General features: G+C 49.3%; 1 protein-coding gene across 1 annotated transcript in view; it reads right to left on the bottom strand.

The window, feature by feature from the left end:
• lamc1 (laminin, gamma 1) overlaps positions 1-15,344 on the bottom strand; it is a 44,213-nt gene that overhangs the window by 14,943 nt on the left and 13,926 nt on the right. The window contains exons 2-7 of the mRNA XM_061085169.1: positions 10,367-10,671; positions 4,986-5,116; positions 3,812-3,978; positions 1,146-1,334; positions 610-727; positions 274-372 (exon numbers count right to left, since the gene is read on the bottom strand). Coding sequence (XP_060941152.1) covers positions 274-372; positions 610-727; positions 1,146-1,334; positions 3,812-3,978; positions 4,986-5,116; positions 10,367-10,671 — 1,009 coding nt within the window. The remainder of the gene's footprint in view (positions 1-273; positions 373-609; positions 728-1,145; positions 1,335-3,811; positions 3,979-4,985; positions 5,117-10,366; positions 10,672-15,344) is intronic.

Raw genomic sequence — 15,344 nt, 5'->3', positions numbered from 1 at the left:
GTGTGTGTGTGTGTGTGTGTGTGTGTCTGTGTGTGTGTGTCCGTGTGTGTGTCTGTGTGTGTGTGTGTGTCTGTGTGTGTGTGTGTGTGTCTGTGTGTGTGTGTCTGTGTGTGTGTGTGTGTGTGTGTGTGTGTGTGTGTGTGTGTGTGTGTGTGTGTGTGTGTGTGTGTGTGTGTGTGTGTCTGTGTGTGTCTGTGTGTGTGTGTGTGTGTGTGTGTGTGTGTGTGTGTGTGTGTGTGTGTGTGTGTGTGTGTCTGTGTGTGTGTGTGTTACCTGTCGCAGCTGAAGCCCTCCACGTTGTCTTTGCAGCGACACTGCCCCGAGTTGACGTCACACTCCTGCGTGCTGCCGGAGGGCGAGCAAGAACAGGGCCTGAGTGGGGAGAGAGAGAGGCGTGAGGAGGCGCTCTGCCAGCAGGGGGCGCTCAGAGAGTTCACATCACATCAGGCCTCTAGACTGTGGAGAGGAGACGCTGGGACCTGCAGCTCCAGATGTTTTGGCTTCACCAACAGGAGCCGTCATGTTGTTGTACAGTTTTATCTCCAGTGTAAACAGATGTGTGTGTTGATGGGATGGGGGGGGGGGTTGGGGGGGGGGGGGGATGTGTACCTGCAGCCGGCCTCCGTCAGACTGTGGTAACCCGGCTGGCAGCGCTCACACTTATCTCCCGTCACTCCGGGTTTACACGCACACATTCCTCTGTTGTCGCACTGAGGAGACTCCGAGCCTGAAAACACACAAACACACAAACACACAAACACACAAACACACAAACACACAAACACAGGGTGTGAGCAGTGGGTTCCGAGCAGCAGCTGCTTCACATCAGTTCTCTGCTGCGGCTCATTCCAGAGGTTTCACTCCTCACTGCTCGTAAAGCGTTACACTTCACACAACAACATTAACAACACACACACTACATTTATACAAGTTCTTTTGGCTTTGCTGAATTCGTGTCCCAGCATGCACTGGGGCTTCACCCACTCTACTACATCTAATCTCTCCGCCACACATCACCTACACTGGGAGGTCATGTGACGAGCCTGACGAATCGTAGAAGCTTAAGTTGTGACCACAAACACACAATCAGCGAGAGGTTGTGTTTCCCATCTTCCTGATCTGAGGTCAGGAGAGTTGTGACTCACCCACAGAGTTGCAGCCGCAGGGCAGACAGCGGCTGCCGCTCTGGTCTCTGTAGTAGTTGTCCAGGCAGCGCTCGCAGTTGGGCCCGTCCGTGTTGTCGGCGCAGCCTCGGCAGTGACCTCCGTGACCTGTGGCCCGGTACAGCTCGGCGTCGAAGTAACACTCAGCGCTCTTCCCGTTGCAGTCGCAGGCTGAGAGGGAGAGACAGGTTCATTAGATCAGACATGTGTCCAGGAACATGTCTCCAGGGACATGTGTCCAGGAACATGTGTCCAGGGACATGTGTCCAGGAACACGTGTCCAGCAACATATGTCCAGCAACATGTGTCCAGGTACATGTGTCCAGGAACATGTGTCCAGGTACATGTGTCCAGCAACATGTGTCCAGCAACATGTGTCCAGGTACATGTGTCCAGGAACATGTGTCCAGCAACATGTGTCCAGGAACATGGAACATGTGTCCAGGAACATGTGTCCAGGAACATGGAACATGTGTCCAGCAACATGTGTCCAGGAACATGTGTCCAGGTACATGTGTCCAGCAACATGTGTCCAGGTACATGTGTCCAGGAACATGTGTCCAGGTACATGTGTCCAGCAACATGTGTCCAGCAACATGTGTCCAGGAACATGTGTCCAGGAACATGTGTCCAGGAACATGTGTCCAGGAACATGTGTCCAGCAACATGTGTCCAGGAACATGGAACATGTGTCCAGGAACATGTGTCCAGGAACATGGAACATGTGTCCAGCAACATGTGTCCAGGAACATGGAACATGTGTCCAGGAACATGTGTCCAGGAACATGGAACATGTGTCCAGGAACATGTGTCCAGGAACATGTGTCCAGGAACATGTGTCCAGGAACATGTCTCCAGGAACATGTGTCCAGGTACATGTGTCCAGGAACATGTGTCCAGTAACATGTGTCCAGGTACATGTGTCCAGGTACATGTGTCCAGGTACATGTGTCCAGGAACATGTGTCCAGGAACATGTGTCCAGGTACATGTGTCCAGGTACATGTGTCCAGGAACATGTGTCCAGGAACATGTGTCCAGGAACATGTGTCCAGGTACATGTGTCCAGGTACATGTGTCCAGGTACATGTGTCCAGGAACATGTGTCGAGGAGCATGTGTCCAGGAACATGTGTCCAGGAACATGTGTCCAGGAACATGTGTCCAGGAACATGTGTCCAGGAACATGTGTCCAGGAACATGTGTCCAGGAACATGTGTCCAGGTACATGTGTCCAGGTACATGTGTCCAGGTACATGTGTCCAGGAACATGTGTCCAGGTACATGTGTCCAGGAACATGTGTCCAGGAACATGTGTCCAGGAACATGTGTCCAGGAACATGTGTCGAGGAACATGTGCCCAGGAACATGTGTCCAGGAACATGTGTCCAGGAACATGTGTCCAGGAACATGTGTCCAGGAACATGTGTCCAGGAACATGTGTCGAGGAACATGTGTCCAGTAACATGTGTCCAGTAACATGTGTCCAGGAACATGTGTCCAGGAACATGTGTCCAGGAACATGTGTCCAGGTACATGTGTCCAGGAACATGTGTCCAGCAACATGTGTCCAGGTACATGTGTCCAGGAACATGTGTCCAGGAACATGTGTCGAGGAGCATGTGTCCAGGAACATGTGTCCAGGAACATGTGTCCAGGAACATGTGTCCAGGTACATGTGTCCAGGTACATGTGTCCAGGAACATGTGTCCAGGAACATGTGTCCAGGAACATGTGTCCAGGAACATGTGTCGAGGAACATGTGTCCAGGAACATGTGTCCAGGAACATGTGTCCAGGAACATGTGTCGAGGAACATGTGTCCAGGTACATGTGTCCAGGAACATGTGTCCAGGGACACGTGTCCAGGTACATGTGTCCAGGAACATGTGTCCAGGAACATGTGTCCAGGAACATGTGTCCAGGAACATGTGTCGAGGAACATGTGTCCAGGGACACGTGTCCAGGAACAAGTGTCCAGGAACATGTGTCCAGGAACATGGAACATGTGTCCAGGAACATGTGTCCAGGGACACGTGTCCAGGAACATGTGTCCAGGAACATGTGTCCAGGAACATGGAACATGTGTCCAGGAACATGTGTCCAGGAACATGTGTCCAGGACTGGAACATGTGTCCAGGAACATGTGTCCAGGAACATGTGTCCAGGAACATGTGTCCAGGAACATGTGTCCAGGAACATGGAACATGTGTCCAGGAACATGTGTCCAGGAACATGTGTCCAGGAACATGTGTCCAGGAACATGTGTCCAGGGACACGTGTCCAGGAACATGTGTCAAGGAACATGTGTCCAGGAACATGTCTCCAGCAACATGTGTCCAGCAACCTGTGTCCAGGAACATGTGTCCAGCAACACGTGTCCAGGAACATGTGTCCAGAAACATGTGTCCAGGGACATGTGTCCAGGAACATGTGTCCAGGGACACGTGACCTGGAACATGTGTCCAGGAACACGTGTCCAGGAACATGTGTCCAGGGACACGTGACCTGGAACATGTGTCCAGGAACACGTGTCCAGGAACATGTGTCCAGGAACATGTCTCCAGGAACATGTGTCCAGGAACACGTGTCCAGGTACATGTGTCCAGGAACACGTGTCCAGGAACACGTGCGGTCGGCAGCAGACTCACGCAGACACTCGTTGGAGTTGTCGGCGGTCGCTCTCCTCCAGGGACGGTCGTTGTAGAACTCTTTGCAGACGTTGCAGTCGTCTCCCTCCGTGTTGTGTTTGCAGTTACACACCGGGCGGCCGCCGCTGTTCTTCACACACTCGCTGGCGTGGCCGTTACACTTACACCTGAGGGAGGAGACATGAAGACGTTACACCTGAGCAACAGTGCAACTCAAAACTACAGTACCCACAATTCCCTGCTCAGACGGATGATCAGAAGACTCCAGCTGTGTGTGATTCAGTGTAAAGAGAGTTAGTCCTGGACGTTAGGATCTGATCTGATGTGACAGGGATCGAACTGACGGCTCAGTGTTGATCTGATTCTCCGGCTGAGGAGGTTTTTCCGCCCGGCGGCAGAGTGAAGGTTTGGTTGAAGCTCCTCGGGGGGGCGAGCCCCTCACAACAGGACGGGACCTGCTCTGCAGAACCTTCACTTATGGTTTCAGGTGTTGTTGGCACAGAGCCGTGGAAACAGTGACTTGTGAAGGAAGAGGCTGACAGACAGGAAGTGGAGCAGAACGCTCACATTCTACCACTCACTGTCTACAGCTGACCTTTGACCTCAGTCTGAAACAAGCCCACCTGTATCTGACACCAGACACTTGTTGGAGGAGTTCACCAGGTTCAGACCTAGACTCACTGAGTCTCACGTGAGCTGCTCCACCACCAGGTGAACCAGGGTTCTGAACCAGAGGAGAGCGGCTCCTTGGGTAAACAAAGGCTGAACTCTGAGCTGCTGCAGGACTCCTCCCTTTTCTTGCGCCTGTCATGGCGGGCGATCCGCCCCATTCCGGTCTCCTGTAATCCTGCCTCCTGGTCAGGAATGCGTGGAATGCCGGCTGTGTAATGGAAATCTGCTCCAGTGTTCAGACAGATTACGGCTGCGGAGCCGAGCAGCAGAATCCTGTTTCACACTCGTCCCGCCTGTCCAGACCCTGTTGTTCTGATGGGCCGGTCCCGGGGACGCAGCACAGTGACACCACCCGACCCCGGCCCCGGACCCCCTCCGACCACCCCCGGACCACCCCCCCCTCTTCTTGTGTCTGAGCAGGTTTCACGGAGCTCAGGCTGCTCAGACATGTTCTGTGCATGTGAAAGAGAAGCAGAGCTGGAGGTGAAACGTGTTTCTTTACCTTCCTCCCACCGCGAAGTCGGAGATGGCGTAGTAGTAGGACTTGAGGACCTTGGGGTCGTTGAAGACCTCGTCTCCGAACGTGTTGAGCCTGTTCAGGGTCACTCGGATGTCGGTGGCCGTCACCCAGTCCTGCAGCGGAGACACAACATGGACACAACGTTAGAGACACAACGTTAGAGACACAACGTTAGAGACACAACGTTAGAGACACAACATGGACACAACGTTAGAGACACAACATGGACACAACGTTAGAGACATCAGGACATGAGGTCATCATGTTTCTAGTCATCACAGAATCAGGAGACTGAAGAGACTCTGACGCAGACACAACATCTGGTTCCTCAGGGACTCAAACTAACTGGATTCAAAGAACCTTTCATGCAGGTCGGTTCAGAACTGATGAGACAGGAACACAATACCAGATCAAATAGTGAAAGGATCAAATAAATACAAGAATAAAGTCAAATGAACAGACAGGTGAAATTAAATAAATGAAACAACCCCGAGGCAGAGAAGTGATTTCATTTAAAGTTAGAATCATTCACTTCCGTCACAGCAGGTTCCACCACACTCACATCTGAACCTTTTACATTCATTTATTAATTTAATGTGTTTATCATCATCTCATGTTCATATTCTGAGACTTTCATTTCCTCTATTCACTGAATTTATTTTATTGTGTGTTTTGTTTAAAAGCGATTTGTGTTTCTATGGTAACTGGTTTATAAAAAGTCTATGAAGTGATGATAACATCCGTTGTGTTGTGTTGTGTTGTGTTGTGTTGTGTTGTGTTGTTCCCTTCACATCGTCTGTACGTTCTGCTGCACATGTGAGCTTTTTAATCTCTGACTGTGGGAAACACTCAAACCCAGTGATGCAACAGGAAGCCATGAGAGATGGATTTATTTCTTGGCCGGGTTGGGACACGAGGTCCAGACGGAGACTTCCTGACGACACCTGTTGTGTGTCTCCCTGTGTGAACGGCTGTTGTGTGTCTCACTGTGTGAGCGGCTGCAGCACACGTGGGAGAGAAGGTTTGTTCAGTATCAGCAGGAAGTTTATCAGCTCGTCCTTCAGCAGCTGTGTGAGGACAAACCCACGAGTTCTGAAGACAAACCCGAGTCTGTCCCGACCACATGATGCTTCATCTGTGTCTGATATGAAGAGAAACTAATGATGTGTCCGTCCTCAGCAGGAAGCTGACCTCCGGCTTCCTGTCAGACACCAACCCCTCGGACTGTTTAATGGTTTGACTTCATGTTCTCACAGTGTTGAGGAGACAGGAGGTCAGAGAAGAAACTGAAGTGTAACTGTTCTTCTCACCCTCCTACACAGAGAACATCTCCTGGAACTTCACACACACGAGTCAAGTCCTCGTGGAGCTGCTGACCAACAGATTCAAGCTTTTTAAAGTCTTTAAACCTTCGATCCTGGAACTCGAACAACAGTTTTCCCACCACATCGTAAATAAACCCACATGTAGAAAAGTAACTACACCCTCCTGACCACAGTGTTTAAGCAATGCAGTGGGGGGGGGGCAGGGCGAGGTTGAAGGACAACTGCTCTTTCCAACGCTCGCCTTCATTGTCTCATGGTTTTGGATGTTAATGATTGACGAGCACTAAGTCTTGGAAATGTCTTCACTGTTGAGCAACAACCGTTCACATGCATACGTGACATGTTACATATTATATCTACGGTTTCTGTGAGTGTCTGAAAACACGATGACCTGACTCCTGCTGATCCCTTTAGTTTCACCACTAACACACGTCTGATATGTGTTTACAGTAAGTGACAGAACACAGGAGCTTCAGCCTCTTCTGGACCCCAGCTCCTCTCAGCAGGAGTTCAGACTCCAGATGAAACCTGTTCAGAGTCTGGGACCAACAAGCGTCTGACAGATCTGATGTGATATCTCTATTACAATTAAAGATCCGTGTGGCTGTTTGGATTCTTCCAGTTCGGGACCAGGACCTTCACTTCCTCTCAGATGGTTCCTTCAGCTGGAACGACACCATCACGTCCGTCTGGAGCCGAACTCTGGAGGAGCTCCAGCTGTTGGCAGATGTTTCACACTTGGCTCTGATGAACGATCGTTGAAAACGTTTCTGCAGCTGGTTTCTCAGCCAGTGGCTTTTCTGAGAGACTCTAGTCCTGAGCGACTTTCCCTCTTCTGTCTTCCGTGAGAGATAAACTGATCTGAACTGTTCTGCAGCTGCAGCTCTTCAGCTGGCTCGCTACAGGAAGCTCCTGCACGTTCTCAGGTCCACGCTGTTTAAACTCTACACAACATTTGTTTGCTATCAATCATCTGCAGCTCTGTGTTTGTGAGCAACGCCTCAGCCGGAGCATGTGTTTCCTCAGGGGAAGAATTTCCTCCTGGCGTAAGAAACTCTTCAGGGAATCACAAACGTTGAGCTGAGCTGTGAACACACACACACACACACTCACACTCACACACACACACACACACACACACACACACACACACTCCTCCACTGCTCCCAGGTTCTGCTTGTCGTAGTGTTAACACATGGATGCTTCTCGTTATGTTTTACAGGAGAAGACTGAAGTGATATTGTTCATCATCACAAAACCCAGAGACTTCACGACAACTGTCACTGAAACAACGAACACACAAACACTCCGAGAGCAGGACACGGGTCACCTGACAGCACACAACTTCAACTTCTTCACCTCTCGACCAAACACGTAGAATATAACCTGTTAACGCAGGTTTAAATATAACATGTGTTCATTCAAAGATGGCCCCATATTCTTCTTTAATGAGGTCATGACCTGACGTCATCATATTCTTGAATCACCAGTTTGTGTTCAATTCAAATACTGATGAATACTTGTCTCAGTGGGTCAGTGAAGGGGATCACTGCCCGACACCATTTGACCCGTGTGGAAGCTGAGACGTGTTATTTCAGGGCGGACGAGTCACGACAGATCCAGGACGAGGGCGAGCGGGAGGTGGGCGCTCTCGGCTGGTGGTCGTTTCCCTCGCCGCGCTCAGAGAGGACAGGCGGGAGGAATGTCAGCGAGCGACAAACAGACGCCTGAGAGGAGACTCCAGCTTCAGTATAAATAGCTTCATGCCGACAAGTCAAATAAGGAAGTTCAGAGCTGCAGAGCTAAATGTGTTCGTTCACACAGAGACTCTCCACCTGGAGTCTGATGAGCAGCCAATCAGGAGGCTGCACAGACAGTCACTGGTCATCTGTATATACAGTCAGTGATTCTCTTTATATACAGTCACTGATTCTCTTTATATACAGTCACTGATTCTCTTTATATAAAGTGTTTATATACAGTCACTGATCATCTTTATATACAGTCACTGATCCTCTTTATATACAGTCACTGATCATCTGTATATAAAGTCACTGATCATCTGTATATAAAGTGTTTATATACAGTCACTGATCATCTTTATATACAGTCACTGATCATCTGTATATAAAGTCACTGATCATCTGTATATAAAGTCTTTATATACAGTCACTGATCATCTTTATATACAGTCACTGATCATCTTTATATACAGTCACTGATCATCTTTATATACAGTCACTGATCATCTTTATATACAATCACTGGTCAGCTGTATATACAGTCACTGGTCATCTTTATATACAGTCACTGATCATCTGTATATACAGTCACTGATCATCTTTATATACAGTCACTTATCGACTTTATATACAGTCACTGATTATCTTTATATAAAGTCACTAATAGTCAGTTTTCTAATTTAAAACTCTGATTCTCTGAAGTCGCCTCAGTAAAAACCATCAGTAGTTGTTTTCCCAGAAGTCACTTCTGCGGCTCAGGTTACAGGCTCGATGCTGCCAAGTCCAGAGTTGGGACCTGTTGCTAGGCGACGCCCCCGGAGTTCCCACTGCAGCAGCTGGACACCCCCCCCCCACACACACACACACACACTGTTTGTGTTTCCGCTCGTCTCCTCTGGACGGATCATTAATCTCGGTCCTTTCTGCTCACACACACATTTATTATCAATTCATAAAGAGACTCGTGTCTATAACTGAGATCACATGACTCCAGAAATAAAAAAAAACTAAACCTCATGTTCTGAAGTTTTTACCAAAGAACCTTGACAGAAACAAACGATGTTCACTTCCTGTGTGGATGCACTTTCTGTGTGGATGCACTTCCTGTGTGGATGCACTTATGTGGATGCACTTCCTGTGGGGATGCACTTCCTGTGGGGATGCACTTCCTGTGTGGGTGCACTTCCTGTGTGGATGCACTTCCTGTGTGGATGCACTTATGTGGATGCACTTCCTGTGTGGATGCACTTCCTGTGTGGATGCACTTCCTATGTGGATGCACTTCCTGTGGGGATGCACTTCCTGTGTGGATGCACTTATATGGATGCACTTCCTGTGTGGATGCACTTCCTGTGGGGATGCACTTCCTGTGTGGATGCACTTCCTGTGTGGATGCACTTCCTGTGTGGATGCACTTCCTGTGTGGATGCACTTCCTGGGTGGATGCACTTCCTGGGTGGATGCACTTGTTGTGTGGGTGGATGCACTTGTTGTGTGGGTGGATGCACTTCCTGTGTGGATGCACTTATGTGGATGCACTTCCTGTGTGGAAGTACTTCCTGTGTGGAAGTACTTCCTGTGTGAATGCACTTATGTGTGGATGCACTTCCTGTGTGGATGCACTTCCTGTGTGGATGCACTTCCTGTGTGGGTGCACTTCCTGTGTGGATGCACTTCCTGTGTGGATGCACTTCCTGTGTGGAAGTACTTCCTGTGTGGGTGCACTTCCTGGGTGGGTGCACTTCCTGTGTGGATGCACTTCCTGTGTGGATGCACTTCCTGTGTGGATGCACTTCCTGTGTGGAAGTACTTCCTGTGTGGATGCACTTGTTTTGTGGATGCACTTCCTGTGTGGATGCACTTGCTGTGTGGATGCACTTCCTGTGTGGATGCACTTCCTGTGTGGATGCACTTCCTGTGTGGATGCACTTCCTGTGTGAATGCACTTCCTGTGTGGAAGCACTTCCTGTGTGGATGCACTTCCTGTGTGGATGCACTTCCTGTGTGGATGCACTTCCTGTGTGGATGCACTTGTTTTGTGGATGTACTTCCTGTGTGGATGCACTTATGTGGATGCACTTCCTGTGTGGATGCACTTCCTGTGTGAATGCATTTCCTGTGTGGATGCACTTCCTGTGTGGATGCACTTCCTGTGTGGATGCACTTATGTGGATGCACTTCCTGTGTGGATGCACTTCCTGTGTGAATGCATTTCCTGTGTGGATGCACTTCCTGTGTGGATGCACTTCCTGTGTGGAAGCACTTCCTGTGTGGATGCACTTCCTGCGGCGCTCACCTGGAGGACCGGGCTGTTGTCGAAGTTGTAGGCGCTGGGCCGGCCCTCCAGCGTGGAGAAGGCCACGTTGCCCCCGGTGAGCGGAGAGATGTCGCTGAAGTCGTCGGTGCAGAGCGCCTGCTGCTCGTCCTCGCCGGTCCGGATGAAGCCCCGCCCCTGCTTCTGATAGGTCTTCTCGCAGGAGCCGCTGTAGTACTGGTACGGGACCCAGGGCCCGCCCTCGCTGGTCCGCTTGTAGATGGCGAAGCTCTCCGGGCGGCTGGTGTGGAACTTCAGGCGCACGTAGGTGATGTCGAAGGCTTTACCTGGAGAGAGAAGAGACACGTTTCAGCTCGAGTGCGTTTCACTTCGGGAGATTCAGATTTCATATCTGATAACTGATGATTTGATGTTTGATTGATTGATTCCATTTGTTGACGTGTTGGTGCAGATCTGGATCTGGATCTGGATCAGGAACTTTTCATCTCTTTAACCCGAACCCGAACATTTTCACAGATTTCTCATAGAATAATATGTGATGAAAACAATCAGTTTCTGAATCTGAGTGATTTATTATATCTGTTGTTGTAACTGAGAAGCCTGGAGGATTAAAACCTGTTTCCATGCCGACGCTGCAGCTGTAGCAACACGTGACAGCTCAGGGTTCAGACACATTTTGACCAATGGATTTCCAGGACTTTTCAATCACTTTAAACCAAATTTCCATGACTCATTTTGTGAAATCTCGGTGTATACGCGAAAAAGTGACAAAAGACATAATGATACAGTAAACCTTAAATGACACAAACCCAAGTATAACTGCTTATATTTTAAGCGTATTTCTTTAAAAGCATATGAATTATTTAAAACATTTAAAGCGTAAATGAACGACTTGAAAATATGAATGTAACAAATTTCCATGACTTTTCCAAAACTTTTGGGAGATTGTTTTTTTCCATGACTTTTCCAGGATTGCCGTGACCGTACGGACCCTGACAGCCGCTCAACGTTAACCATCGCTCACAGGACGCCGGACGCACAGAGACGTGGAGCGGGAATGTGAAGTGGGCGGGACACGCTGGAGCGGCGTCCGGTCCTCTAGCTCCCGACACGCCGCTGGTCGACCACATACCCACAGCGAGTCTGAGCAGGTCACAGCCCGGGAACCAACCTCCCAGTCGCCGTCAGTCAGCGCGTCAAGGGGGGGGGGGGGGGGGGGGGGGGGTGTGCACGGCTGTTTGCTCAGCCAAAGAATCTGCTCTGTAAACAGTGAGCTGACAGGGGCCCGGCCCGGGGGGGTGGGGGGGGGGGCCTCTTTGTGGATGGTAAATAAAGGTGAAGCAGCTGATAGGACGCTCACAAAGGACTCAAGTTTATTACAGGAAACAATGAAGCAACTGCAAACACACACTTCCTGCTCCGTGTGTGTGTGTGTGTGTGTGTGTGCGTGTGTGTGTCTGTGTGTGTGTGTCTGTGTGTGTGTGTCTGTGTGACTGAGGACCTCAGCTGCAGATGAGCTTCCTGGGTGGAGGTCACTCAGGCTGGAACATGGAGGTTGTCTCTGTTCACACTGACGCAGTTTTAAACTCCAAACAATCGTCCACATTCACACCTTGTGTTTGTTTTCGCCGCTGGTGGTCGAGTCATGTGACTGCTAAGAGCCAATCAGGAAGAGTGACACGTTCATTCAGAGGCTGGAAGCTCCACCAGGTGGAAGCAGCCGTGAGGAGGTTTCACAGCTCGAGTCCAAAGAGACGTTTAGATGGAACCTTCATCATGTGACTGGTCTGAGAGGTCATGTGACTGGACTGAGAGGTCATGTGACTGGTCTGAGAGGTCATGTGACTTCAGTCTTTTCTACACAGACTGTCTGACTCCGTCCTGCTGGTTCAAGCCTGCGTTCGTTCTGATGTGTTTCACAAAGAAAAGGAACTTAAAGGTCGACTCTTGTTCCAAAGAGATCCTGAACATCTGAAGCATATTTTCCCTCTGAGCCTCGGATCAAAGCGATGTGTCCTCTGAGGAGACGTCCTCTGAGGACAGGGACAGACTGCTCAAACAGAGAGACGCCTCCACGTCCTCAAACAGGACAAAGCAACAGAGAGGACAGAGAGGACAAAGAGCTGATGATTCATCCACAGATTCATCGATATTGAAAGTGAAAGATGATCGACGTCATCAGGAACCAGGAGGAACAATCAGCGTCTTGATGAGAGGAACATTTCCACAGAGGCGTTGGAACACAAAGAGTCTGTTGTTGCCCCCCCCCCACTCCAAACCAAGCAGGAGGAAAATCCTTCCCAACAACAGAACGCTCTCATCACACTGAAGCTTCTCGTCTGCTCTCATCAAACCATCGGGATCAATATGACATGTGACGTAGATATGAAGAGAAGTGAATCATTCATTCAAATCCTCAGATTCGAGATAAGAGGCCAAGACATCATGAGAACAACTTCACTGAAGAGTCAGAAATGATCCAAAACAATTATCATTTAAATGTGTGTGATGTTTTATATTATTAATATTATAATATTTTAAATTTTGTCTACGTGTGATCCACAGTTTTGTGTGAACATAGTTTTAAAGACTGTTTGAGAATTATTTTGATATCTGGTGATAATGATCCTGATGAATGGAACTTCTTCTTCCCTTCAATGTTAATGATCATTATTATTATTATTATTATTATTATTATCATCACTTCAGACTGTGACTCTGAGCAGGAGCTTCTCTGAGTGAAGCTTGAACCTGAAGGAGCTTCTTCATTCCTCTCTCTCTCGTTCCATGAGCTGGTTTGACTCTAAGCAGAGCGACGCCTCCTATTGTGGAGCGTGACCCCCCCCCCCCAGACTCTCCCCAGGGGGCCGGAGTCAGGGGGGGGGGCGGGGGGGTCACAGTGACGGCTGGAATGTGTTTCCGCCCGGCAGAGTGACGCCGGAAAGAGGGAGGGGCCGAGAGAGAAAGAGTGAACTGAGAAGAAAAGAGGACGAGCTGTTCATGTCAGAGACAGGGAGGCCGGGGGGGAAGGGGGGGGGGATTTTCCTGCCCTCTTATGGAAGACACGCCAGCAGGGGGGGGGGGTTCACACTCTGCTGTAGTGCCCCTGACCCTAACCCGGAGCAACGGCCCCAGGCTCCATCAGTCCTTCACTTTAGATTTAAAACTCTGTTGCTATGGCGACCGTGGCACACAGTTGTCCCGCCTCTGAACCAGGACTTGTGTAAACCGGTCTTGTTTGTGTTACAAAAGTCTGGAGTTGTGTGAACCGCTCTAACGAACCCGGACCCTCTGGAGTCTGAACAGAAACTTTAGAAACACCAACGCAGACGCTCTCTTCCAGAAACAAGTCTGTGATCAAACTCTGTGGTAACACAACTCTGTGGTAAAACAACTCTGTGGTAACACAACTCTGTGGTAACACAACTCTGAGGTAACACAACTCTGAGGTAAAACAACTCTGTGGTAACACAACTCTGAGGTAACACAACTCTGAGGTAACACAACTCTGAGGTAACACAACTCTGTGGTAACACAACTCTGAGGTAACACAACTCTGAGGTAACACAACTCTGAGGTAACACAACTATGTGGTAACACAACTCTGAGGTAACACAACTCTGTGGTAACACAACTCTGTGGTAACACAACTCTGAGGTAACACAACTCTAAGGTAACACAACTCTGAGGTAACACAACTCTGAGGTAACACAACTCTGAGGTAACACAACTATGTGGTAACACAACTCTAAGGTAACACAACTCTGAGGTAACACAACTCTGAGATAACACAACTCTGTGGTAACACAACTGTGTGGTAACACAACTCTGAGGTAACACAACTCTGTGGTAACACAACTCTGAGGTAACACAACTCTGTGGTAACACAACTCTGTGGTAACACAACTCTGAGGTAACACAACTCTGTGGTAACACAACTCTGTGGTAACACAACTCTGAGGTAACACAACTCTGTGGTAACACAACTCTGTGGTAACACAACTCTGAGGTAACACAACTCTGTGGTAACACAACTCTGAGATAACACAACTCTGTGGTAACACAACTCTGAGATAACACAACTCTGTGGTAACACAACTCTGTGGTAACACAACTCTGAGGTAACACAACTCTGAGGTAACACAACTCTGTGGTAACACAACTCTGAGGTAACACAACTCTGAGGTAAAACAACTCTGTGGTAACACAACTCTGTGGTAACACAACTCTGAGGTAACACAACTCTGAGGTAACACAACTATGTGGTAACACAACTCTGAGGTAACACAACTCTGAGCCTCTGTATCTATGAACTTCTCATTGGTTCACATGACCCTGACTGAGTCCAGTAGAACCAGGACCAGAGGAAACACAGCAGTGTGTGAGTCTCCTGCCTGTGGCCTCCTGCGGTCGGGGGGGGGGTGGGGGGGGGGCTACAGGAACGTGTGGAGACGCGTTGGGTTCCAGGAGGAAACCTGAAGCAGGAGGAGGAGCTGGAGTCTGATCACAGAGCGACATGCGGGACGATTCATCCACAACACAAACGACCAGGAGCAGAAACACTTCATCAGAACCCGTGAGGAGCAAAGTTCAGCTGAGGGACCTCCTCATGTGACCTCTGACCTTCAGGAGAACATGTTACCACAAGTTGATCTGGTTCCTGGGGGTCTTGATGAAATGTCTGAAATACCACAAGGATCATTTAAAACAGCCCTCCTCAGATTAGCTGGCTAGCGTGCGAGCTAACGCTAGCCGGGGAGCCGGGCTCTCTCTCTCTCTCTCTCTCTCTCTCCCCGGAGCCGGTGAGATGATGAGGGGGGGGGTCCAAGGCCGTGTAGCGAGACTATGACGTGTGTTCTGGTCGTATTCCCATTCGACGCCATCTAGCGTATCGTTTCAGAGGAACCACAACTAATCGCGGGAGTTGTTTTTTTCCAGAGTTTTGGGACGGTAGACACGCCCACATTAACATGTAGAAGAACTACAGGAGTGGAACTTT

This window comes from Limanda limanda, chromosome 13, assembly GCF_963576545.1.
Source record: "Limanda limanda chromosome 13, fLimLim1.1, whole genome shotgun sequence".
Taxonomy (NCBI): Eukaryota; Metazoa; Chordata; class Actinopteri; order Pleuronectiformes; family Pleuronectidae; genus Limanda; species Limanda limanda.
Note: the sequence above shows the minus strand (reverse complement) of the source record. Positions and strands in the feature narration are given on the sequence as shown.